The 25120-nt window shown below is 41.6% G+C and overlaps 1 protein-coding gene across 1 annotated transcript in view; it reads right to left on the reverse strand.

Annotated features, from left to right (window-relative positions):
* Musk (muscle associated receptor tyrosine kinase) overlaps positions 1-24861 on the reverse strand; it is an 86178-nt gene extending 61317 nt beyond the window's left edge. Inside the window, exons 1-5 of the mRNA XM_085677114.2 lie at positions 24393-24861; positions 17049-17175; positions 13006-13157; positions 11735-11862; positions 10932-11073 (exon numbers count right to left, since the gene is read on the reverse strand). Of these exons, the coding sequence (XP_085533240.2) occupies positions 10932-11073; positions 11735-11862; positions 13006-13157; positions 17049-17175; positions 24393-24471 (628 nt within the window). The 5' untranslated portion in view covers positions 24472-24861. The remainder of the gene's footprint in view (positions 1-10931; positions 11074-11734; positions 11863-13005; positions 13158-17048; positions 17176-24392) is intronic.
* Positions 24862-25120: the final 259 nt, after the last annotated feature.

The following is a 25120-nucleotide window of genomic DNA, read 5'->3' on the forward strand; positions in this document are numbered from 1 at the left end:
CTTCTGTATACAAGAAGAAGGAGTCACAAATGGGTAGTGGAAGATGTACTAGAAAGACAGGACCTCCTCATTCTGTTGTGAACCTTGGTGTCAAGTTTCACTCTCTACAAATTAACTTATTTATTTGCACTTATTTCATAAGGCCATCAGTTGTAAAGTAAAGATTGCAATTTTAATAGACTCAAACTTAATAAAGATGGTCTCCATTTTAGATAAAAATCTCTGTTTTGCCATTGATGGATTGTATTGTTTCTGTCTCAAAGAGGAAGTTGGTACATAAAATAAAGGGTTATCATTTTAATACACAGAAATACACATACAAAGACTAGGAATTTTCACTTTCTGTGTATCAAAATGATAGTTCTCATTAGAACTTCCACCAACTAGAGGCCATTAATTTCTGTTTAAAATTAATTTTCATTGTAAATTATTAATAAGTAAAAAGCATTGCACAAACCATTTGCTTGTTTTTAAGCCCATTTTCTACAGATTAGATTCAAAGGGTCTAACCATCCTTTTGACTTACATGGTTATTTGTTCAGTATCATAATTATTAATGTGCCTTCTACTTCTTGGAGTCTTTAGTGACACATCTACAAGACAATTATAGCATTCTTCACCTAAAGTCTTACAGAACTCTAGGACACCACACATATGTCCAGATCAGAAAGTTAGACTCTTCTTGCAGCATGCACCTATCAAATCATGCAGATTTAGTTTGGCCAAAGATACCCCTAGGGATATCAGAGGCTGATAGCTTTTTCTTTTGTTTGATTTTAAAATGCAGGATATCCTCATGAAAGCAAAAGCAAGCCTGTTAGTGGCACCAAGCAAGAAGAGCTGATGTCGGGAACAGGACCACTGCACATCTATTAAAACTGCAACCACTGAGACACAGCACACATGGGGTTAAATACCTCTCTCTGTGGCATTTGTCATATTAAGAGCTGTAGCATAAACAAAGGAAAAAGCAAGTCAAATGTGGTATAAACATTACACAATTGCTTCCACTCTTGTAGATGCAACAATATAATCTGATCTCCAACAGAGGAAGTGGGTTGAAGTCTAAGGCTGTGAAAACTATTATACGTATATTTATTAAAATAAACTTCAGAAACATGATAGGTGATCAAGTGATTGGAGTGTTGGTAGATAAGTAGATTGATGACATAGGTAGATGATAGATGGATGGATGGATGGGTGGATGGGTGGGTGGATGGGTGAATGATAGATAGATAGATAGATAGATAGATAGATAGATAGATAGATAGATAGATAGGCAGACGGGTGGGTGGGTGAGTGGATGACAGATAGATAGATAGATAGATAGATAGATAGATAGATAGATAGATAGATAGATAGATCGATCTGTGGGTGGCTAGATGGATAGATAGGTGGACAGACAAGCAGACATCTTTTTTTATTTAGTTTAGGAGGATCTACTTTATTGTTTGCAAAAACTCTCGAGAAGGCAAGTTTCTAAATAGACTCAGCCAGCTGCAAGCAAAGCCTTTCAGACTGCAGGAAAACTGTTGATGGCCCTTGGGTGTCTAGACTAGCAACAGACACTCATGTCCTGGAGCCACTTAAAATTTCCACACTGCTCGCTTTCCCTCCCTGCTGCCAACATTCCTATTCATATTGAGATAAGATGCTGCTTTCAAAGCCTCATGGAAACAGGAGAAGCTAAATATTAGAAAAGTATACAGCAGCCCTCTACATAGAAGGATTCAGTGCGCATTCGTGCCCACATCCAGCCCCCTTCTGGCTTTCATTTGCCTCTTTTGTATAACTACCCAGTCACTTCACACCCTGGGATCTCCAGGAGTTCTCAGGCAGCTCCAGCTTCCTTTCAGTCCAACCTTTATTTCTCCATGGCTTAAAATGCCAGAAGCAAGCCAAGTCGTAACTGATAACGCAGTCACCAGGGATCTTGGCACATTACAGTATCCATCTATTTTAATTTGGGTCTTGAGACCTCTCCACTTATTTCGTATTTCTTCATCAAACAGGACTCATATGGATGTGATATCTACATGATGTAATAAGATCTATACTCAGTGCCAGATAAGTAAATCCTGCAATTCGTGGTTAGTTCAAGAGCCAAGGAAAGGAAAACAAAACAAAAACAAAAATTTTAAAAAGCTTGCACTGTAGCAGGTTGTTCCCAATGATGAAAAGGCTTATAGCAAAGACCCATATGAACATAAAAACAGGACAAAAAAATCCATCATCATACTAAAAATGGTTCAGTTCTGAAGGATTAATTACTATTGATTAAATGTATTTTTAAAGAGATTTGTGTCACCGGTTAAGTACAGGGGAAAGGGGCAGAAGAGATGGCTCAGGGGTGAAGGGCACTTGCTACTCTTGCAGAGGACCAGGGTTCAGTTCCTAGCACCCAGGACAAGTAGCTCCCAATCGATTGTAACTCCAGCTCTAGGGGATCTGACACCCTCTTCTCAACTCTACTGTTACCTGAAAGCCTGGGATATATACACATATACAGAGACACATGCACACACACACACACACACACACACACACACACACACACATAAAATAAGAAAGGTATCTTTTAAAACGAAAGAAAGGAAGGAAGGAAGGAAGGAAGGAAGGAAGGAAGAAAGAAAGAAAGAAAGAAAGAAAGAAAGAAAGAAAGAAAGAAAGGAAGAAAGAATTGGAGAAGAAATTCAGTCTTGCACTGAGAGTTTTCCCCAGCGACCATATGACTTTGAAAGCCAGTCCTGCCATTCACATCAGTACTGTCATTTTTCTGGGCCACCAAGTATCTACCCCCTCCCCCTGGCTTTAGAGGTGCTGGAGGGGTGTAACTTTCAGGTACACAAGGAAACACTTTGGCTCACTCTTGGGGTGTGAATCGTATCTAAGTAAAATGAAGAGCCTAGTAGATAGGCAAGACTTGCCCTTGAGAAAAACGTTCCTACTCTACAGCACTGGAAAGTCATTGTCTCTGATTTCAAACTAGCATTTTTTTGAGGAGTAAAACTTTATATGGCATCATTCTACTGGGGGAAGCAGGATTCTTGCTTCTACGGGAAGCACCCGTATTTATTGGTTAAAATAAGCGTTGACAAGGAGAAGGATAATTTTAGTCTGAAAGAAGACAGCTTTAGAAGCTAGCATGCTTAGCTTATCTCTGTCTGATAACTGTGTATTAGTTCACATATTTGGAGATAGTTAAGAAATGACCATAGCTAAAGGCTGAAAATCCCAGTCCAGGTATGTCTTCCTTTAGCATCTGTAGGATCAATTCCAACAGGCATTGACATGTACAGCAAAGGAATCAAAACAACCATCCCTGATTGTAAGAAACCACTGATTCTACTACATGACCAAGCTACAGTCAAATAAAAATGAGCATCTTGGGGTTTATGGACTAGGTCAAGTAGATTTCCCTGGTTTTATCCTGCCATGAAACTCATCCTAAATCCATTGTCCCAAAGGCCCCAGAGACAACAGTCAATTTTCTGTAGGAGGATGGTCACAGTCATGAGACTAACAGCCTTTCTCTACAGTTTAGATGGATGTGGAATTCAGGAAACAACAGAAACTCCCTGACAAGATCTAACCAATGTGTCTCCTTAGGTCTCACCTAGAAGAGACTTGCACTTTTTTTTTTTAATGGGAACTAACATTTGTTTGATATTTTCCGTCTTACCGTAAGTTAGTAGCCAATGGAACTGGAAAGCTCTCCTAAGGATCAGAGCCCAAACCGAGTTCTCACGCTGGAGCCTCTAGACCACTGGAGAATGCTAACAAAAATTCAGGGTTCTGCTTTTCGCTACAAAAAGGAGCCAAATGCACAGAGAATCCAGGCAGGTACCTTTTCTAACACCCCCTTTAGCTTCTCTATCTAGATCTATTCACTTCCTCTGTAGATGTCATGTGAATGTCTTCGTGGACCAATTTCATTCCCCGAGGGAGGAGCATGCTTCCTATTCTGCTCACCCAGGTCCTCACCCCCAGTATTCTTCAACAGAAAGCTGTGAATCCCTAGTCAGCCTCTAGGCTAGGTCAATGGCTTTTGACTAAACTTTCCCCATCCTTGAACTTGTTCTAGAAAAGCATGGAACAAGTCTGCAAAAACAACACATCACGTCGATGAATGGAAAGGTTCATGACATCTTAGCAGAGGAGCACAATATCTGGAAAGCACTCTTTTTCAAAGCATGAACATGTGTATTAAAATTTCTTTATGAAGTTTCAAAAGCATATAGCTATATGAATTGTATAATCCAAGTAGCTTCTCACATAGTTTTATAGAGGGACACGCAGGCTGTTAGCTCTAATACACTTTTACTCCAGCGTGTATTTTATAACATGAGATGGACAATGTTTGGCTTATATATGTAATTCATTGATATTTTTAAGAATATGGAATTCATTGATATTTTTAAGAATATGGTAATTCCAGGGCAAGTACTTATTAGAGAAGAAAAATAATATAGCCTGCAAATAATTGTGTATTGTTCACTATGTATTAATCTGTATCAGCCAATGCTCATGGCAATTTAAGATGTCGGTGATAATTTTATCTATATTTTAGAGATGGGGAAAATGAAGCTCAGAATACATATGACAGATATTCTTAGACATAAAACTTATTTCACACTGGTCAGTGGTGGTGCACACCTTTAATCCCAGCATCATCAGGTGGCAGAGACAGGCAGATCTCCCTGAGTTCAAGGCCAGCCTGGACTATAGAGCAAGTTTCAGGGCAGGCTCCAAAGATATACAGAGAAACTGTCTCAAACAACAACAACAACAAAAAATTATTCAGTCTTTTTAAATGGCTGGATAGAATTTTATTATAGTGTCCTTTTTATTGATATGCATTATAATTATTTTTAATTATATGCAGCTCTGTAGCATCTCATACTTTTATAGACTTTTATTTAGATAAGCTGTCCAAATTTCAATTAGTAAGACAAATCTGTATCTTAACAGTTGATTTTTTTCCCACCACACAGCTATCCCAAATTATCAGCTAAATTGAAAGTGATTGCTCAGTGTGTTAGTCTTTCCACGTCAACTGTCTTTTCTTCAACATGTGGGCAACAGCTAGTTTCTGTTGTTTTATTATGATATGTCTGGATAAAGCTGACCCTGCTGGCTGATGAGGACTTGATATTGAGGGCCTACTTCAGGGTTTAAGTCTTCTCTTACTTCTGATACATTCCCAACCATGTTCTTGAAGACTGCTTTTTTAAAAAAAATTTCTGTTATCATAGTTTTCATTATCTCTAAACTCATTTCATCTTTTCCATCTTTTTAAATCTAATTGCACTGGTATCTAAATTCTAAGTGGCCTCTTAAATGAGTAAATGATCCCTTTGTGTCTGCTGTCATTACTCTTCCATCAGATTTCAACCTCATCCATTATAGTTTCTCATTTACTAAAATCATTTTCTCAAAATTGCCTTTATTCTTTCTTTTTTCTTCTTTCTTCTCCCTCTTTTTGGTTTTTCAAGATAGGGTTTTACTGTGTAGCTCTGGCTGTCCTGGAACTCACTCCCAACACCAGGCTGGCCTCAAACTCAGAGAACCACCTGCCTCTGTCTCCCCGAGTGCTAGGATTAAAGGCGTGCGCCACCACTGCCCGCCTCAAAACTGCCTTTCATCTTCCTAAAATACTGTTTAATTTATCCTGTGAAATTTTCAGACGTGCATAGAACACAACCTTCTCATATCCATCATCACTCCTAACTTCACATCCTCTTCTCACTAATTTATGTTCTTATTTCACCAGGGCTCCAGTCAGTGATGTTCTTCTTCGCATGGGTGTGGGGTCACCCATGGAAGCATGACCACTCTCCAAAAGAAAGGTGTCTCCCTGTCTCCAACAGCCATGGACTGTGACTGCCCACCGCTTCTCTGCGGGGATGAGGCCTCAGAAGTCTCCTCCAGGTTGGAATTTTAAACTGGAAACATACTTCTTTTTCTATTCCTCCTTTTGTGTCTTTGACTGCTTTGAGCATATCTATTTATGTCCCCTACTGTTGTTCTGCTGACTGGTTCCTTTTTTAGTGTGTCGACTCACACTCAGGCGAGTCCCTTCCCACACAGCTACAATCCATGCTGTGAATGCGTCACTACTGTGTTTTCATCCATCGAAATATCGGGTCCCCGGTGTAAGGCACTTCCATTTTCAATATTTCTATTTTCAATATTTCCATTTTCAGCATTTTTTTCTTGTTAAACTTTTCACACTTACTCTTTATGTTAATTTCTCCCTCCAGGAATCCCCAGACTGCATTACTGTAACAATTTAACATCATACTCTCTGTATTCGGAGTGTTTAATATTTTTTTTTCTAAGAAGACTTTTTTTTACTCCCTTATAGTTATAATTCAGGTAGAGACATACAAATTTGCGTGTGTGCGCACACCCATGAATTTTCCTGGTCCCTCTTAGCATCGCCGTGCTTCTCAGCCTTAAGCAAGGATCTCAGTGTTTGCTTCTACTTTCCATGGGACCTGAAACCTGGTCTCCTCATCTCTGTGGATCTTAAGGCTGGGAGATGGAAATGGGTACCTCACCCATTGCTTCAGAACAATGGGGAGGCTGCTCTGGAGCTTACAAACCAAGTTGCTCAGTTTTTAATAATTTATCATGTCTGGATATTTACACTTTATCCCTGTGAGTTGTGTAGCTAATCCTGCATGTCTAACCTTTGTAGTAGGAAGACTTTCACGCAATTGTATCTGTCTTATTGCTGGAGCTGTAAGACTTAAGCCAGGGTTTCAACCCTCGTCGATTCGGTGTTTGGATATTACGCAACATGAATTTCATGCATAAAGATTCTGGGACTCGGGGCTTCACTCTCTCAGGGAATATTTTATTTTGCCCTATTCTCCTTTCCACCAAGATTCCAATATTCATGCCTTACCTTCAAACATAATGTAAACATACTTTTCCTGAATGTGTATCTGTGGAGAAGATCAAACTTCACATCGTTGGGGTGAGTCTTGGTTCGGTCATGCAGAAGACGCCCCTCCTTCCATGTTCATGATCCTGTCCTCGGCTAAAACCTTAAAGTCGCTCCATAACCCCCTGTTTCCTTCTCTGAGTCATCGTTCCCATCCTGCAGCTATTTTAAAAATCTTTCCACTCTCCTTGCCCCCACCCCCGCCCCATGCCCTCCTTACAGAGGGTAACCTACAACCTACTCCCTAAAAGAAACAGAGACCAGGAGAACAGCCTTCTTAAATCTAATACGCCTGGCTTATTAACAGATTCATGTGGGGAAATGACCCCATTTCCCTTCTTCCTCCAAGGGAGAAAATGTTCTTCCCTAAGGAGAGCAGCTGTATAATGTATCATGGAAGCCTAGACACTTCAGAAAGGAAAAGCAGGATTCTATTAATAATTATTCCAGGACAACAGGTGTGACCCAGAGCTGTCCCGGGAGAAACAGGACATGTGGTCGTATAAAGTTTGTAGTTCCACCTGTACCCTGGATACAGTCCCTGTGTGTGCCACGGTACCACGTTCCTTTGACAGTGTCCCCTCCTCTGTGTGGTCAAGTTTCCCTTCTTAGGCTATTTTAACACGCTCACTCTTTCTAGCCGCTCCCTGTTCTGACTCCTCACCTCTTTATGCCAGGCTCCTTGAAAAGCTTGTGCCCCCTTTCCATTTTTCTTTCTCTTTCTGCATTTACAGGATTCTGGATTCTTCCTTCACTTCCATCCTGATGCTGCTCTAGACAATATCATAGAGAACCGTCTTGTCTCTTAACAGAGGAGACAGCATTCAGTGTGCCTCAGTTTCTTAGATACTGCCGTCCGCATAGCCCTGGGTAAACAAGCCATCCTCGCTGTTCCTTGATATCCTAGAATGGCACAGTATAGGATCATCCTATTTTGACAAGTGCTCTGAGTGACAGGCACACGAGGATCCCCACGTAAACCATTGAGAGCAATAGTACATTGTAACATTCTAGCCATCCTAGCTCTTTTGAAAGACATAGATCCTGGACCAGCTTGAGTTCCATCAGGAATTCTGCATGTCACATATGGTATCTTTTGACAGAAGGTCAATATGGTGGCGTGAGTAAGACTGTCCCCATAGGCTCATTTTTTTGGATATGTGGTCCCTAGTCAATAGAACTGTTTGGGAAGAATTCAGAGGTATGGCCTTGTTGGAGGAGATGTGTCACTGAGGGTTAGGTTTTGAGATTTTGTTCCCAGCCTCCTCTGCCTTCTGCTTGTGAATCCGCATGGAAACTCTCTGCTCTACCCTGCTGCCATGCCTCTGCTTCACCATCGTGGACCCGAACCTGCTCAAACTGTAGCCAAATTAAATGCTTTCTTTTATGAACAGCTTTGGTCATGGTGTTTTGTCCTAGCAACGGTAAGGTAACTAACTAATAGAAGTAGACTCTCTTTGTTCTGTCGCTTTAGACCTGGAAGCCCGAAGACGGTAATTTCGAGAGTTTTACATCCCACTTGACAGGGTATTTCTTTCACATTTTCTATGTCAACTAAGATGTACTCAGTGCACTGAACCCAGTGTAATGACATGCCTGGCATAGTTTTTCTTGCTAGAGGCTACTAGTTATATATCCACAGATAGTTAGCATAAAACAGCCTCAAATAGCAGTATGGTGTTCTGCTTCAAAAGAGCAATCCCATAACTAACATGAAGTTACTAAGTGGTGGATACATACATTTTTTAGCTCCAACTGAATATGACCGAGCCTTGCCTTCGGCCCTCACCTCTTCAGGACCAGCAGGCATCTCCCAATCATTCTCCTATCACTTTTCGGTGCATTGTGAGTTGCAGGTTGAACCGACTCTTCCTTGAGCAGGCTCTGTCTGAACTGTAACTTGTACGTATGCCTAGCTCTTGGTACAAAAGAAATCAACTTCAACTTTTAGGATCTTCCCAAGCCAAAACATATTTGCTGTGCTTTTTATGTCTTAATGGCAATAAAAATATGAGAGATATCCTTTATACTGTGCTTACTATGTGCTAGTGAAAGCATGCCACTTTTTGGAGGTATCTTGGTCAGAAGGAGAGGAAGCAGATCAGACATAGGAGCTGAAATGATTTTCTTACCAACTGTTAGAGAAGCCTCAAGTGTTAGCATGAGCTCTCAGCCATGACAAATCTTTATGAAACCTCAAGCATCTGTTAACATTCAAGACAAACAAGCATGATCTTCCCAGCGTTAGGAAGATGGAAGTGACGACCCATCTCACAGACTCACAACTGAGAGCCAGAAAAGAGTGGACTGTGTAAAGCGGCTCCAGGGAATCAGTATCGACGATAGCTTCCTCTGAGCCAATTTGAAGCGATTGTTTCCACAACTGGGAAGACGGGAAGCTGGAGTTTGATAGGTTGACAAGGGGCTATTGCTGTGGATAGCGTTCATGCTACACCATTCTAGAGAGAGTTCAGAGCAACCCTGGGTCTAGGCAGGAATTCAGGGTGCCTGAGTAGGTTTCTGAACGCAGTTGTATGTTAATGTAGGTTTCACTGGAAAAATATCAATTGTCCTCTAATCTTTAAATAGAATTGATAATTTAGAAGGAATTAATTTATGCTAACGATATTGAGAACTATGCTAAGATATATATATATATATATATATATCTGTAAAACATCCTCCTACCTAAGACATATTATACATTATATATATGTGTGTGTATATTATGTCTATAATATATATATATTGCCATTTCCTAATGGAAATTTTATGAGCAGTTGACACCATAAAATGCTGCCTCAACTGGAGACAGATATGGAAAAGGAGGTCATGAAAGCTGTGAGAGAGAGGACGTGGGGCAACTCAAGAAATAAAAATGACTTCAATAAAACCGGAGTCAGAAAGGAAATTGCGGGAAAGGATAGATTTTGACCAAATTGGAATGAGGTGGCTCAAAAATCTGGGATCCATCAAAGTCTTTGTTGATTTAATCACTGTTTCTGCTGGCGTGTCTAGTTCAACATTTCATCAGTCAGAGAAGGAAAATAAAAGCGGAGAAATCTATAGCCATCGTCTGGGAAGTACATTCAAGGCCAGATTGCTGGATATAATCAGTTGCTTATTAGTTCCTTCAACCTGATTTTACAGAGGAAAGAAGTCAGAGCTCTTGACTCTATGGCTCAGAACAGGAAGCATTAGGAAGGACTCCACCCCTGAGGAGCTCACATAGTCCAGGCCTGCTGACGGTCCCCTCCCACCCCATTTGTTGAGATAGGTTTTTTTTTTTTTTTCCCTCACATAATACATCTTGATTACGGTTTCTCCCCATCTCCCCTCCCATCTGGATCCTAGTTCCTATTTTTAAACCAAGTGTGATAAAATTTTAGGTAAAGAGCCAGATGAATAGGGAATAGATCACTAAAATTTGTTTGGATTCTGATTTCTCAGTAAAGATTTTTCCCTACCAATTTGTTGAATTAACTAGTGAAAAGAAACACATTCACAAACAATTACTATGTTCAAAGCATTAATCGCTACATGATTCACAGAATTAGGATCATGTTTTATATGTTTGATTCATTATCTTATTTTTCTCAGTTTTTGGTAAAGCAATTACTTGAAAAAATACTTTTTTCCATCTTCCTATTCTCTAGAACTCAATCCAAGTGCATTAAAACATAAAACTACTGTCTCAAAATTTATAAATAAGAGGTTTGCCCAAGCCAAAAAGACACACTAAGATGGTGCCATTATTGCTTTATCATTATTATGAATTCTGTTCGCTGCAATGGTCAAACCTATCAGCAGTGGTGGCAACGGATAGTATCTGATCTTTTATGCAGCGACATGTCTTCTGAGTTCTCTGTTTTCATAGCATTGCCCCAGAGTTAGGATCCACAGCTTCCTACATCCCAGCTTTCTCACTCTAAAGCACGGTTTCCCCAGCCGCCCATGATGGAGGAATGCTGCCTCTTACCCTCAACTTCTAGCTTCACCAGCTTGGAGTAAGCTGTGCCCAGGCTGTTTTTTGCCACACAGCGGTACTGTCCTGCATCTTCCTTTTGCACATTATGGATCCTTAAACTCCCCGATTCAAGAACTGCAATGCGGGAATTTTCCTGCCAAAGACAGGGACACGAGTTTGAAAACAGCCTTAGTCAAAGACACATTTGCCTTATTTCATTGGTTTATCCCTGTCCTTAACACCCAAAATATCAGCCACTACCCTACCTATGCATATTAATGCAGTACTGAGACCACGCGAGATCATCTAAACTAGCGATCTCAGTGATCTCGCGAGATTACGTCCATTTTTTTTCTCTTACCCTCATCTCGTTAAAACACAACACTGATCGTGACTTCCAAAATTCACACTGTGTCTGTTTGATTGAAAGCATTGTTCTTGGGGCTGGAGGGGTCGCTTAGTGGTAGAAAATGTGCTTGGCATACACACAGTCCTGATATCACCCCCAGAATAAAACACAAAACAAGGCAAAAATTTAACATATTGTTTTTAGTTACTGTACTTCCCCATACACCCTTTGGGTAGCCTTAGGAGAACACATAGCCTTTGAGAATTACTCTTTTTTTGAATTCATTGTAACTTGAGTGAGGCTCACAGACTCAGTAAGCTTTGCTTTTTTTTTTTTTGAGAAAATGCATTGAGACTTAAAACAACAGGAAAATCACACATACACACACAGAGACACGAATAAATTTAAAATATAAATCTTTGCAAAAGGTGCCTTATACCCGGATTTTAATATAACAATCACTTACCCTGAGAGCGCTGTCCCCCTTGATCCAGGAGACGGACGGCTTGGGGTTGCCCATTGTCGTACATGGTAGAACCGCTTTCAGCCCCTCTATTATTTTGACATTAATGGGAGGGCGAGTTATTTTAGGTTCTGTGGGGACATGAAAGTCAGACATAAAAAGGCAATGTATCTGTATTGAACTGGGGTTTTAGCTTTCTAGTTCATTATCGGTGTCCATTTCAAGCATCATCTTAGGGAACTTAAATTACAAAGTTGGACAAAGGCTAAGACGGGTCATTAGTAGACATCAAATGGAAATCCAGCTTACAGAATGGTTAGATCTGCTTTGTTAAAACCTCTATTCCCTTTTTCTTCAAAACTCATTTTTATGAAGCATACTAAAGATCTGGAATTTCTTAGTACTCTTTATTTTAAATGACACTTAATAAAGTGTCTATCAGCATAAACTGTCCCCATAGTAATTCAACATTAAGCAATTTATACCATTAGATGTCAAACACTTGAAAACTGTCATGATTAATCATATCATTTTGAATTAAGATCTGCTTTCTGTTTAGTTTCCATCTTTTTAATATTATTCTTTTCTGAGTTAAGGTCTCATTACATAGCTCTGGATGACCTAGAACTCACTATATCGAAGAGGCTGGCCTCAAATTTGAGACTTCTGCCTCCTGAGATCTTTTGCTTTTGGGTCTAGTTCCCACCTTACTTTGACTCTGACACAGTTTGGAGAATCAAGATTCTACAAAGAGAAGTTGTCTCTTCAGCCAGCACTCAGGGCAACTTTTCTGAAGAAATGGGTGATATTGGTTCATCTTCGTCTCTTTGGTGAAGTTTTGAGAAGAAGTTATTAACTCTAACATGTAGCACGGAGATGTTCAGATGCCTCAAAGCACTCATAAAGCAGTTACTCTACCTCATGTCCCTACTGATCTGACACTGTAGATACAGAGCAGAGAGACGCCTTTGTGGGACAGATTTCTGAGATGTGTGTATGTGTGTGTGTGTGAATTTTTTAAAAATTGCATAATGATTTCAGAAGGAAGTTCCCAAACATAATCAAGAGCAGTGTGAAGGCCAAAACCAAGGCGGGAGAGGAGAACAAACTAAGGTGGTGGCTGTGGCAGGATTAAGGGTTGGCCCCGGAACCTATATTTTGTACTTGAGCTTGTGCCGTGGCTGAACTTCAGGCACGCGGAGTGCTGTTTGTTGACTGCTACGAACTGTGCAGAGACAACTTTCGGGTCCTAGACTACGCCCTTCCGTACTCACTCATCTTCACTTGCAGAGCACCACAGCTCTCCACGGCTCCTCCCACTCCGTTGTTGGCGCTGCAGCAATAGATGCCGTCATCACTGTCTTCCACACTCAGGATGGTGAGGAGCTGACCGTTCTCCCGGATGCTGTAGCGGGTGTCAAACAGTCTGCCGGTCATGGAGCAGAGAGGAGGATCAGTAGGCCACGTGTGATTTTACACACACACGCTTGCACTCACACGCACACACACACTCACTCACACGCACACATGCACACACACATGCGCACGTACACACACTTGTCTTTGATTAATGGATCAAATGGATGGCCAGTCAATGAGGAAGCAGAAAAGGGGTTAGAGGAAATGATTATTTTATAGAACTGAGTGGCCTTGCTTATGACTGTAAAATAAAGCTATTTTACATTCTGGCCTCTCTGGGCTCCATAATCGAAGCACCACTGGACTGTACAAAACAGTTATGTGAGGCGATGGCTGCTGCTAAGAGCAAGTGAAACATTTGCACAGGAAAGTGTGTGCTTGTGTGTGCTTGCGTGCCATTCTGAACTTATAAAGCATGTAAGGCCATGTGGCCAGCAAGTCCCAAGGATCTGCCAGTCTCTGCCCCACTTCCCACAGGTAGGATTACAAGTTCCAGCTATCACATTCAACTTTCCTTTTGAGTATGTATATTCTGGAGGTTGAATTCAGGTCCCCCCAATCTAGGATGGTATACCAAACTAAGACGTATGAGTCTTTTCTCACAAGGGAAAAAACTGGGAAAGGAGATTGCTTGTAATTGTAATAAACCGAAAGAACTAAATATTTATGGATATCAATAGCATTTAATTGAATAGCCATTTATTCATTAAATAAGTACTTTTCATTCTTTTTCCAATTTTTACTCTTATTGTATTTTGTATTTCCTGTGTGTGGGTGTTTTGCCTGCATTATTTCTGTGTACTCCATGCACGATTAGTGCCTGCAGAGGCCAGACGAGGGCGTCAGATCTCGCTGGAGCCAGATCACATACAGGTGTGAGGACCTGCATATGGGTGCTGGGAATCAGACCTGGTTCTTCTGGGCGAGCAGCCAGTGCTCTTAACCGCGGAGCCAACTCTCTACCCCTTTTATTCTAATGCGATATAATAATCATGACTATTGTCGCGTGTTTTAATACATGGGGATATGAGCAATGGGTTGCTAATTAACTAAATAAAATTTAACCGAATCTTACTTTCATTTTGTTGAAGCCGTTAATGACTGAATAAATACTTTAAATAGAACCACACCAATTACCTTTGCGTTTGTAAGTTGTACTCATTCTTTGTGTTTTACAGATATATGTTAATTATACAAAATAAAAGGTTTCATTATGGTATTTTCACACATGCATATAGTACACTTTGATTACCCTTATTAATTTTTCTCCTCCCCCCACATCCTCTCCAAAATCCTAGAACTTCCTCTTTTTATAAACAACTAACTTTTAGATGTCTGTCAAGTGACAGATACTTCTCTGCCTCTGGCTTGAGATGCGTAAGGAAATAAAAGAACTTCAAACTATAAAAACATATTGTGTGTGCTTGTAGGAATGCACATATATAGTCTATTTAATTACATACAGTTGTCCACTGAGAAAGGATTTGGGGCAATAGAAAGAAAGTGGAGGGGAATCATCAACCTAAAACCAAGTGTCTTCTGTTGGTGGATTTTTTATTTTACTGTTTGTTTTAGTAGGGATTCTCAATATCAAATGTATATGGTACTCTGAATGAGTGTCTCCAAAGACGCATATCTTAATCATCAGAGCCTGTGAGTGATACACTACAGGAGGGATTTGAACATATTAAGAATTTTAAAATGAAAAATTCTAGGTTATCCACATAGACCAAATATAGTAGAAGAGTGAGGAAGAAGAGTAAGAGGCAGAGGTCGGACATGTAGCCATCAGCGTCAGGTAACTGCCAGCTCTCTGAACAGAGGAAGTGACCAGAAGGTGGAGGCGGCCTGTGGACTCTCAAAAGTGTCTCTGATTGTGTCCCGTAGCATCCGGAAAGAGTTGGGACTGCCAGTGCTTTGACTTTAGCTCAGGGGAGAGTGCCTCACACTCTGGAGCTGTAAACTAATACAGGTGTGTCGTTTGAAGTCACTACACTTGTGAAAGTCAGTAGAAAATAAATACAAGGGTCAGTACTTGAAGCATGGTGTTGCTGGGACAAACACCTGACAAAGGAGGTGTGGCTTCGCACTAAGGCGGTTAGGGCTGAACTAGCAGAGTTTGGAGCAGCGTGATAAGGAACAAGATAAAACACTTAGGTTTCATGAAGAGAGTGTCAGCTGAACCATGCACAGCGTCTTAGAAAGAGTTCAGAGACACAGTAGGGAAATGCCGAATCGTCTTAGAGAATAATGCCTAAGTAATCACTGATAGGTGACTTGAAGGTACTGTTGATTTTATAAAAAAGTGAATGTTAAGACATCTACTTGTGTAGGTGAGACAGTGCAAGGGACATTACCTGGGGGGGGGGAAGAGAAAAAAAAAGATGAAGGAAAGGTGATCCCTGCCAAAGCGGCAGAGAGTTTAGCCAAATGATGCCTCATACTTATTTTGAATTCAGGTCTTATGAATAGTGGACTCACATTTAGCCAGTGAAATTTCCAGACACAGCTCTGCCTGTGTTTGAGTTTGGTTCCCAGGACCCACAACCATCTGTAACTCCAATTCTAGGGAACTCAGGATGCACTTCTGGGCACCAAGCATGCACAAAATGTACAGGCATACATGCAGACAAAATACTCATACACAAAAAAATAAAACAAAAACTAATCTTCCAAAGGTTGTCCGTAAAAAGAAGAAGAAAAAATATGGCCAAGTAAAAGTAGAAATTGAGGCTTCATGAGTTGGAAAATCTCAATCTGTCCAAACTGCAAATGATGTCAAGGATGCTTTTCTGGGAGTGAACTGTGTGTGAGCTGTCCTGGCGCTTCTGAGAGAGCTTGCCTGGTGGAGGGCATGGGGGCTGTAGTGCAGAGATGCCCCACAGAACTTCAGAGCACGTGTCATAGCAGGAAGCATTATATCTCAGTCAGAGGCAGTGAAAATATGCGTGTCCTTTCTCCCCTTCAAGGTCATGTCCTCATCTCTGGACACTGTTTAAGGATTCACTGAGGATGAAATGTGAACATTTCCCTCAGAATTCATGTGTCGAAGCCTATTGTCAGATGTGATGATATTCACGATGTGGCCTATAGAAGATAATTATGTTTTATGTGACTGGATCTCTCGTGAGTGGTCCTAGTGTCCCCATAGACGAGAACCACGAGAGTCCCTTCATGCCCTTCCCTCTTATGAAGAGAGAGTGTTGAAAGTGGCCATCTGTGAACAAAAACAGTAAAATCCTCATTCTCTGACCATCCGTTGAATCTGCTGGCTCCCTGAACTTGGAACGCCTCAGCCCCCAAGGCTGTGAGAAATAATTTTCTGTTGATTATAAGTCACAAGTCTTAACAATTCTATCACAGTAGCTCATATGGACTAAGAACATTCAGCTTCAACGCTGCCTGTTAGAGCACCCTCCAGCACACTTTGTTCTAGATTATTCTGTAGTATTTTTGGTCAGATAGCCAATGTGATGAGGGGACAAAGCAGACCCTTTATCTGCCAAATGGAACTGCTGACTGTTTGGGGAAAAGATGATAGTGACAGAGAAGTCAGAGTCTCAGAAAACAGACTTCACAGTTTGGGAACACAGAGGGGGTGACAGGCTGACCCCTCAGCTCCTCTGTGTGTCCTAGGACACATGCATGCAGACTTAGAATACCGTGATGATGCCTAGTTCCTGCTAAGCTTCAGGATTCTCCTCTGGCACTCCCCACGTCAGATAAATCAGTGCTCTGCCCTGAACCTCAGATCTTACAATTACAAAATGAGTATATTTTCACTTTGTGCATTCTAGAAGGTGACCTTTAGTGTCACCAACAATATGGGTGTATTTCCATGGGTGAGAAACTCTAAGGTAGAGCCGACATCTTTAGCAGGATGGGATACGGTACTTACTTAATGAGGATTTTATTTCTGGTCCAAGAAATCTCGGGCTGAGGGTAGGATTCCACGGCACACATGAAAGTTGCTACTTCTTCAACTAAGGCATCTACGGTTTCAAGAGGCGTGGTGATGACAGGAGCTACACGGGGCAGAAACAAGGGAGAACTTTCTAGAATGTTACTCATTACTCACCCTTTAACAGCCAGAAGCCATGACATACCTGAATGAACATTACTGTTTGAACACCCACTAGACATGGGGTGACATGTCTGTGAAGTCAACACACCAGAGGAGACAGGAGATTCTTGGCTGGGTAGACTAGCTGAGCCAGCAAGAGATCCTACTGTCAGTAAATACTCAGTGAACAACCAAGGGGGACCCTCATGTCACCCCTGACCTCCACACACATCTTTGTGCAGATGTGAAAGCTTCCACCAAGCGACACACAAATATACAAGCAAACATTTTGAAAAAGAAATGAAAATGTAAATTAAAACTATACTTGTTGGGGGGGGGACTATAAAGATAAAGAAAAATAGTAAATGTTAGAGGGGATGTTGGTGGATTAGAACCCTGTGCATTGTGGGTAGGAATTAAAATGGTGGTCACTGGGGGAAAGAATATGGAGGTTCCACAGAAAGAAATCAAAAGAGAATCATGATCAACAATGCCACTCTCAGTGGTGAAGAGAACAGAAAGCAAAGACTCAGATACTCAAGTATTTCCACATCTCTATTCATAGATGCACAAACTCATAACAGCAAAATATGGAAGAGACCTAAGTGCCCACCAATGGATGGTTAAACAAAATTAACATAAATATACAACATAATATTATTTGGCAATGGAAATAAGGGAAATGTTATATTCTATGACATGGAGAAACATGGAAACAAAAATAAAGCATATGAAAATAGTCACAGAGAATCATGGTATAAGGTCTTATTCCTAATGCACGTGCAATTCACAAGCCTACAGAGCAAAAGCGCATTAATTATTGTCTGAGAGTGGGTGGGGAGGAAGGTGTCGTGTCCTATGGAGCAGGATTACAGGTGATACTGAGCCTCCCAACATGGTCCAGGAGACGGAGTTCAGGTACTCTAGAAGAGCAGCAAGTGTTCTTTAACTGCTGAGCCATCTCTCCAGCCCCACAAAAAAAAAATTAAGTCATTATTGATGCCCTAGAATCCATCACAAATGAGTGATCATACATAGGAAGTTAGATGACTCAGACCAAGGAACAGATGAATTGTGCTCAGCTAAACAAATGGAATAAAGCAAGATAAGGGCACGGGTGGTTTTGCCTTCTTGCTGTGGTCTCCTGGAGCTTCATTGCACTGGCAGAAATGAATTGTTCTTTTTTATTTTTCCCAGGAATATTGCTAATAGTTGCTAAGTAGCCATTATTGATCAACTAAATTGCATAAATTTATGGTTAAGGTCTATTAATACTTAATACAATTAATGCTTAAAATCAATCACTTCTAGGCTGCAGAGAATGCTTGAGTTTAGTCCCCTAGGACCTACGTGAAACAGCTGGATACAGGAGCACAAACCTGTGATCCCAGCCTTAGGGAGGCAGAGACAAGGGTCCCTGAGGCCTACTGGACCTAATTAGTCTAGCTAGTTAGTGAGCTGAAAATTTAGCATAGCTCAAAAAATAAAGTGAAAAGCAGCTGAGAAAGATACGGCCCCCAAATTCATCCATTGCTTTTTAGTTACACTGGATCTACATTCTGGGGTTACTTTGAGGGTGAAAATGGCCTACAACCAGGCTGATTCTTGACTGCCTCCAGGATTTGTTGGTTGTTCGAAACCGGATGTAGTTTGGAATCATTTCACTGCAGAAGCAGGACAAATCAGTGGAGTCATTTTGGTTTGGTTTGGTTTGGTTTGTTCTCAGAAAGCTGGATGTTAAATATGTTTCAGAATGTGGATTAATAAACAGACAGGACGAGATTATTGCAAACTGGCACCTTGCAAGACGGCTCTAATAAAAGGTACTCAGGGTTTCATGAGAGGGAAACGGGACAGGCAGCTGAGTAACACGGAAGAAAACACATCGTGTCAACCGTCTTGGAAGCGGATGTAGCCTTTCCTGTCTTGTTTGTCCACTTTGTCTTTTCAAAGTAAATCTTAACAACCGTGTGTTATTTTTTATTTTAAAAATAAACTTTATCCGCCAGTTTCTTTCACGCCACACAGACACCGAAATGCGGAGGTGACAGTGATGTGCGCTCAGCTGAGGCCAGTTGATCAAAGAAGTGAGATATAACCAGCAAAATCTGGACACTCTGAAACACAGAGAAATGCACAAAGTGTCACTTAGAGCAGAATCGCGTTCGCATCTTCCCATGGTGTTCAGTGATTGGACAGTCTTGGGTCACGGTCTGAGTATGGTTTTAGTAATATCAGTACCTAAGACTGTTCAAAAAACTTCTATGTGCTCCATCTCAGACTTCATCTTTAGTATTTTATCAAAAAAAAATCAGTTAAATGCAATTAAGTATTTGCAAACTATACAAGGACTAAGGATAGTTAAATCATTTTTGTAACCATCCCCCAAAATCGGAAGTGATAGAGATGAGCTTCAGGGTTAAGGTTGGCTTAGCAGTCCTGTGTCTTGACTTGGTGGGTAAAGTCCTTGGTGAGTGTGTGTGTGTGTGTTTGTGTGTTTGTGTGTGTGTGTGTGTGTGTGTGTGTGAGTGTGTGTGTGTGTGTGTGTGTGTGTGTGTGTGTGTGAGAGAGAGAGAGAGAGAGAGAGCCTATCTCTGAACTCTGGGATGAACTGTGCCTTATATGCACAGAAAATGGGGACTTTACATCAATATTAATTTCTATGAGCAGAACGTATTTTTTCAGAACTATTTTGCCCACCTTCCAAAGCTATCCAAATTCCCTTTGAAGTGTTCACTGACACCATCACATAGCTGTACCAAAGGGCATGACTGACTCAGCAGGTCACTTCCTGTTTGCTCTCCTCCTCACCCAGCTTTCATCCCAGCCAGAGCCTGTGTAAACGGAACCTCTGTCTTTTCTCATGATCCAAGAACCACATGAACAACAAACACACGAGGATGAATGCAGCGCTTTTCAGATCCACAGAAAACCTGACTTGAATGAACTCTGGCTTGATACTACCCTCCTCGGTCTTTCAGGGGCTTTAGAGGATGGCGCTGACACATTGACCTCTGGCTGAACCATTATTAATAAACATGCCCAAATGCAAAGAAGCCAGGTGCATTTTTTTAAAAGGCAAATTGGCAACTGGGAGGTCAGGGCTTTAATTCCAGCACTTAAAGGGAAGGTAGAGGCAAGCAAATCCCTAAGTTCAAGGCCAGTGTGGTCTACAAAGTGAGTTCTGAAACAGCCAGGACTACACAGAGAAACCCTGTCTCAAACAAACAAACAAACAGGAGGAGGAGGAGGAGAAAGAGGATGATGACAACGAAGAAGAAGAAGGAAAAGGAGGAGGAGGTGGAGGAGGAGGAGGTGGAGGAGGAGGAGGAGGAAGAAGAAGAAGAAGAAGAAGAAGAAGAAGAAGAAGAAGAAGAAGAAGAAGAAGAAGAAGAAGAAGAAGAAGAAGAGAGGAGATTGGTGCTGAGACCTTAAAAAGTTCACATGTTTCTAATTATTATCAATACAGCATTGATTCTTTTTTTCAGTCTAAGAAAACCCTTTGGTATTGGGAATTTTTCAGATTCTCCAAAAAGAATAACAGGTATTGATCACTGTGTGACATATTCTAATAGCTGGCCCATTTAATTTCAGTGAAAAGACCATTTTTGTCATGAACATTTGTAACCTGTAAGATTAACCTAGAATGACACTCCGCCATTTTCAAGGCTATGTCATTAATTCCCCAAAACTGAATGCATTCTCGACTCCTCCCATCTGGGATGGACTTTCCTGGGAATTCTGTGTAGACTTCGAGAATGTCTGAATTTGCATCCCTTAGAGGTGTTCCGTTGGGTTAAGCTGCCTCCTGTAAGGACCCAAGTAAAGCATGCTGCATATTACTCTCACAGCCACCATTCTTATTGTGACACTGCACAATGGACCAGTCTGGGGATGTCCACAAGGAAACCAAGGCATAGACTCCATGCTTTCTTTAGAGATTTGCAGCAAATGCTAGGGACAGGAAAGGGGAAATGAATTGTGGCGCCTGTTCAAGCCTTCAGTATCCTTGCTTCACATTCTTCATCTTCTGACCTCTAGTAGCTGGTATTTTTCACAGAACCCCAGCTTCTGCGCCCTCGAGTTCTTCAGCTGCGGGGCCCCTGAAAAGCGCTGATCCTAAGTTACTATGAACACCTGCCCTCACTACTCCCATGTTCATACAGCACTTGCTGGACACAGGGAGACAATTGTCCAGGTCAGACTCACTCTTAAGCTGCTGTCTGCAGCCTTACCAGGCTGTCTGCCTGCTCTGCTGGGCCTGTATTCTTCGGTCATCTTCCCAAATGGACCAGTCCAGGGACAGCCACTTCACCCCTCCTCCATGGCCTCAAGTCCTACTTCACCTTTAGAGAGATTATGAAATTTCCTCTCTTCCTTTTCCCCCACAAGAGCCATGATGTAAAGCAACTGGTTTTCCCACACATAGAATTAGTAAGCGACAGTGAGCGTCAGTGTGAAACACTCGCCCAGGACTCGCTGTCCTGGAAGGCGTGCATGACAGCTGCGTCACCCTGACTGACTCATAAGTGCAATCTGCGAATCCTGTCCCTGCACACGTGTGGTTTAAAAGACAGGGCTTCTCCGCTTTACCTAAAGAGAAATTACTTAGACATCCAACCCTGAAGGTTTGGTTGTAAACGGGTCGTTTTGAAGGTGGGGTGTTGTGAGGAAATCCTTGTGAGTGTTTAATCGTTCCAGTTCTACCAACGCGAATCTTGTGCTCTTATGGAATTTTTAATACCCCACCTTACGCTCAATACACCCTGATAAATCAGAGGATGCTCTTAAAACTGTGGCTGAGCAAATGCAGCCAAACTTTGGCCGCTTTCATACATGATGATTTCTAGAGGTCTCCTACTTGAGGTGAGGAAATGAAACTCATTTAAAAAAAAAAAAATGTCACTAGTTGAAATGACCTAGAAAATAATGACCTTCTTTCAGCATCAGAATGTTAGGCATTTCAATTAATTTAAAGCTAAAATAATAAATTATAAATCTACAAAGCCAAATAATCTTATGAAGAAAACGGTGCAGAGGGAATCAGGATTCCTCCGAATATTCCTCTGAATATCCACGCCTTGAACAGCCCAGTTTTAAGTCCGTTCGCTCTGAACCTGTCAACTATACTGAACAGAACTGTTCTTTTGTGACACATCACTGTGGAGGTCCCTTGATTTCAGTCTAGACAAGCAAACCCTCTAACAGACTGTTCCCTACTCTCCTCTGCCGGAAGTGCCGTGAGCAAGTCTAGCCAAGATAGCTTCATCATTTTCCAATGGTAAATAAAAGAACAATTCATTCAAATGACTCTTCTCTATCAAACTACACCACATATTTTAACAATGAAATTCTAAAGCTTTCATGTCCATGACGTTATTGGCTTTCAGAAGTCATCTTGAACATTGAACGGATGTCTAATCAGCTGAGGGTGGTGTTTGGGGACAAGGCCAATGTGAACCCTAGTGCTAGTATCTATTTTCCCAATAAACAGAGTAGGCAAAGAAAACTATTGCTTAAAACTTAAAATCTTTAGCAAATACACTGAAAAAAAAAAAAAACCAGATTGGATGGATGTTCTGGTGCTTTTCTTTCAAAGCTGCAATACTTAGTATTGCTCCCCTGTGCTATGATCCTGAAGTTTGCATAACAGAGATGATCATATGCATTTGAATGAAGGCTTAGGATGACTGGGGCCTAAAAATAAAGTCATTTTTCTCCAAAATCTAAGTTCATATACAAATACAGAGGTGTTTGTGGGGTTTCATTGTTATTGTTTTGGGCACTCAGGTTTGATTTAGAACTTTAAAGCAGCTGCCTTCTTTACAAGCTAGGGTTTAACTGCATCCTCCTCACTTATGGGTAACTACTTGGTATAGATTAGATTAAAACAAAGAAGATCTATTAGGAGCCATAGGTCCGAGCAGTCAGGTGCTGTTCTACCGGACATCCGTGATCTGAACAGGAAGTATTAGGATGACCCAAAACCAATGTTAAGTCCTTCTGGCTATTATTAGCTATTTTAAAAGGTCTGGATTCTTTTTTATGTAAAAGTGCCTAAAAGGGCCATCGTGATGTAAATGATTTTACAGTAGAAGATGGAGAAAGAGAAACAAGTAAATAAATGAGAAAATAAATCCATGTAATCAGACTGTTTGGAACGAATGTTGCCTGTTACTTATCAGGGATCCTTGATCTTTTGCCTCCCGAACTGTAGGTGAACTCCAAAACCTGAAGATGTGTTTTCCATGCGCACACAAGCGTCACCTTCACTGATTATTCAAGAAAAATTTTTTCAGTGTTTAGGCAACCTGGTCAAAATGGGAAATAATTCACCTGACAGCAGCCCAGCACTCTTCCTAATTCTGTTGTGAGACTCTTAACACAGCCCCATCGAAGGACATTTAGTCTGCTTCTTCGTGCCCCACTTTGGAAAGATTTCAGCGCAGACCCGGCGGCTTTTGCAAATCAGGTATTTTCCACTTTTCCTGATTCTAACTTTCATAATACTCTAGCCAGAAACCACAGTGTAGTGGACGGCCTTACTGCTGCAACAGGTGTTTGTCACTTTCTTAAGTTGCTTTCCCCCTTAGGTGGTGTTATTTCCGGTACATTCCAAAGCCCAGAAAAAAAACTAATGCAATCTCTCGTCAAGCCCAAATCACAACACCGGTAGCAAAAGCACGGAGAATCTGAGGCTTTTATTCCAGAGGCACCTTCTGTGTGTCTTTCCCTAGGTCTGATTTCTAGCTACTAAAATGCACATTAAGAGTTTGATGAAAGCTAAAACCGAAAATAGAAATGGCTTTTGCTTAGGAGCAAAACATTCTGGGTATCTGGAAGTGGGGTGGATTATATTCTTGGCAAGCCCAGCAGGGAATGGTTTTCATCACCCGTGTAGACCACCCCACCATTTGACATACACAGAAACAGAACAGATCGCCATAATTCACAGTCTACCTGGCAACCTCTCCCTAGAAAGGAGGGCTCTGGACACATGAAGCTGTTTGTAATCGCAGAGCTTAGAAGACAGCCAACATCGGAGAAGAACCAACCATGCTGTGTAATGCTCTCCTCTTTCTCCACACGTTCCAGCCCTCCATCACCCAAACACACCACAGCGTGAATCAGTCACCACGAAGCTCACGCGCCCTTTAGGGCTAGACTGTGCAGACCAACCTTTTGGAAGTTTCTCGGTCCCGCTGAAGGCGACCAGGGAGAGAATCTGTAACAATGGAATGTGGACGAGCTCTCTCATGGTTAATCCAGGCTCAGAGTAAAGGTTGCTTCTGGACGCTTGAGGCCAGTTCTCCGGGGTTTACATCTTAACGCGTGGTTTGTTACAATAGGGCCGTCCACTAACGACTGTTTGCGTCTGCAGTGCCACAGGCTCTAAGCGTATCAGGAATCTTCAGACCTGACTGTGGTGATGGACGGGACCAGCTGGGGCGGATCCACTTAGGCCAGTAACGCAAGTGGAGGGCTGGAGGAACAAGGGAAAGAAAATCCCTGCAGAATCCCTTTTAAGACAGTGGCAGAAGGACAATACCAGATGCCATCTGCAGCCACGATAGTTCCCCCTGAGCTACAGCGTTCCTAATGTGGCTTCGGTTCACCACCTCTCCTGCACTCAAACGAGGAATCTGGATCGAACTAATTTTGACTCCTCTCCATCTCTTGCCCGACCCCCCCATTTCCCAGCCAACCCAGCCCAGCTGCTCCTGATTTCACCCACTCCACACCCCTTGGCTTCTTCCCCTGTGCGCCTTGTAGTAATACGATGTGACTCTAACCTGTTTCTTACAGTCCTTAGATTCTTGTACCTTTTCCCTTGGGTATCTTATTATGAGCTATTCCCTCCTAAGCCCAAAGCCTGCAGAGACTTCTTGCATGCAAGCCTGCCTGCC

Source organism: Myodes glareolus, chromosome 16 (genome assembly GCF_982192425.1).
Source record: "Myodes glareolus chromosome 16, mMyoGla1.1, whole genome shotgun sequence".
Taxonomy (NCBI): domain Eukaryota; kingdom Metazoa; phylum Chordata; class Mammalia; order Rodentia; family Cricetidae; genus Myodes; species Myodes glareolus.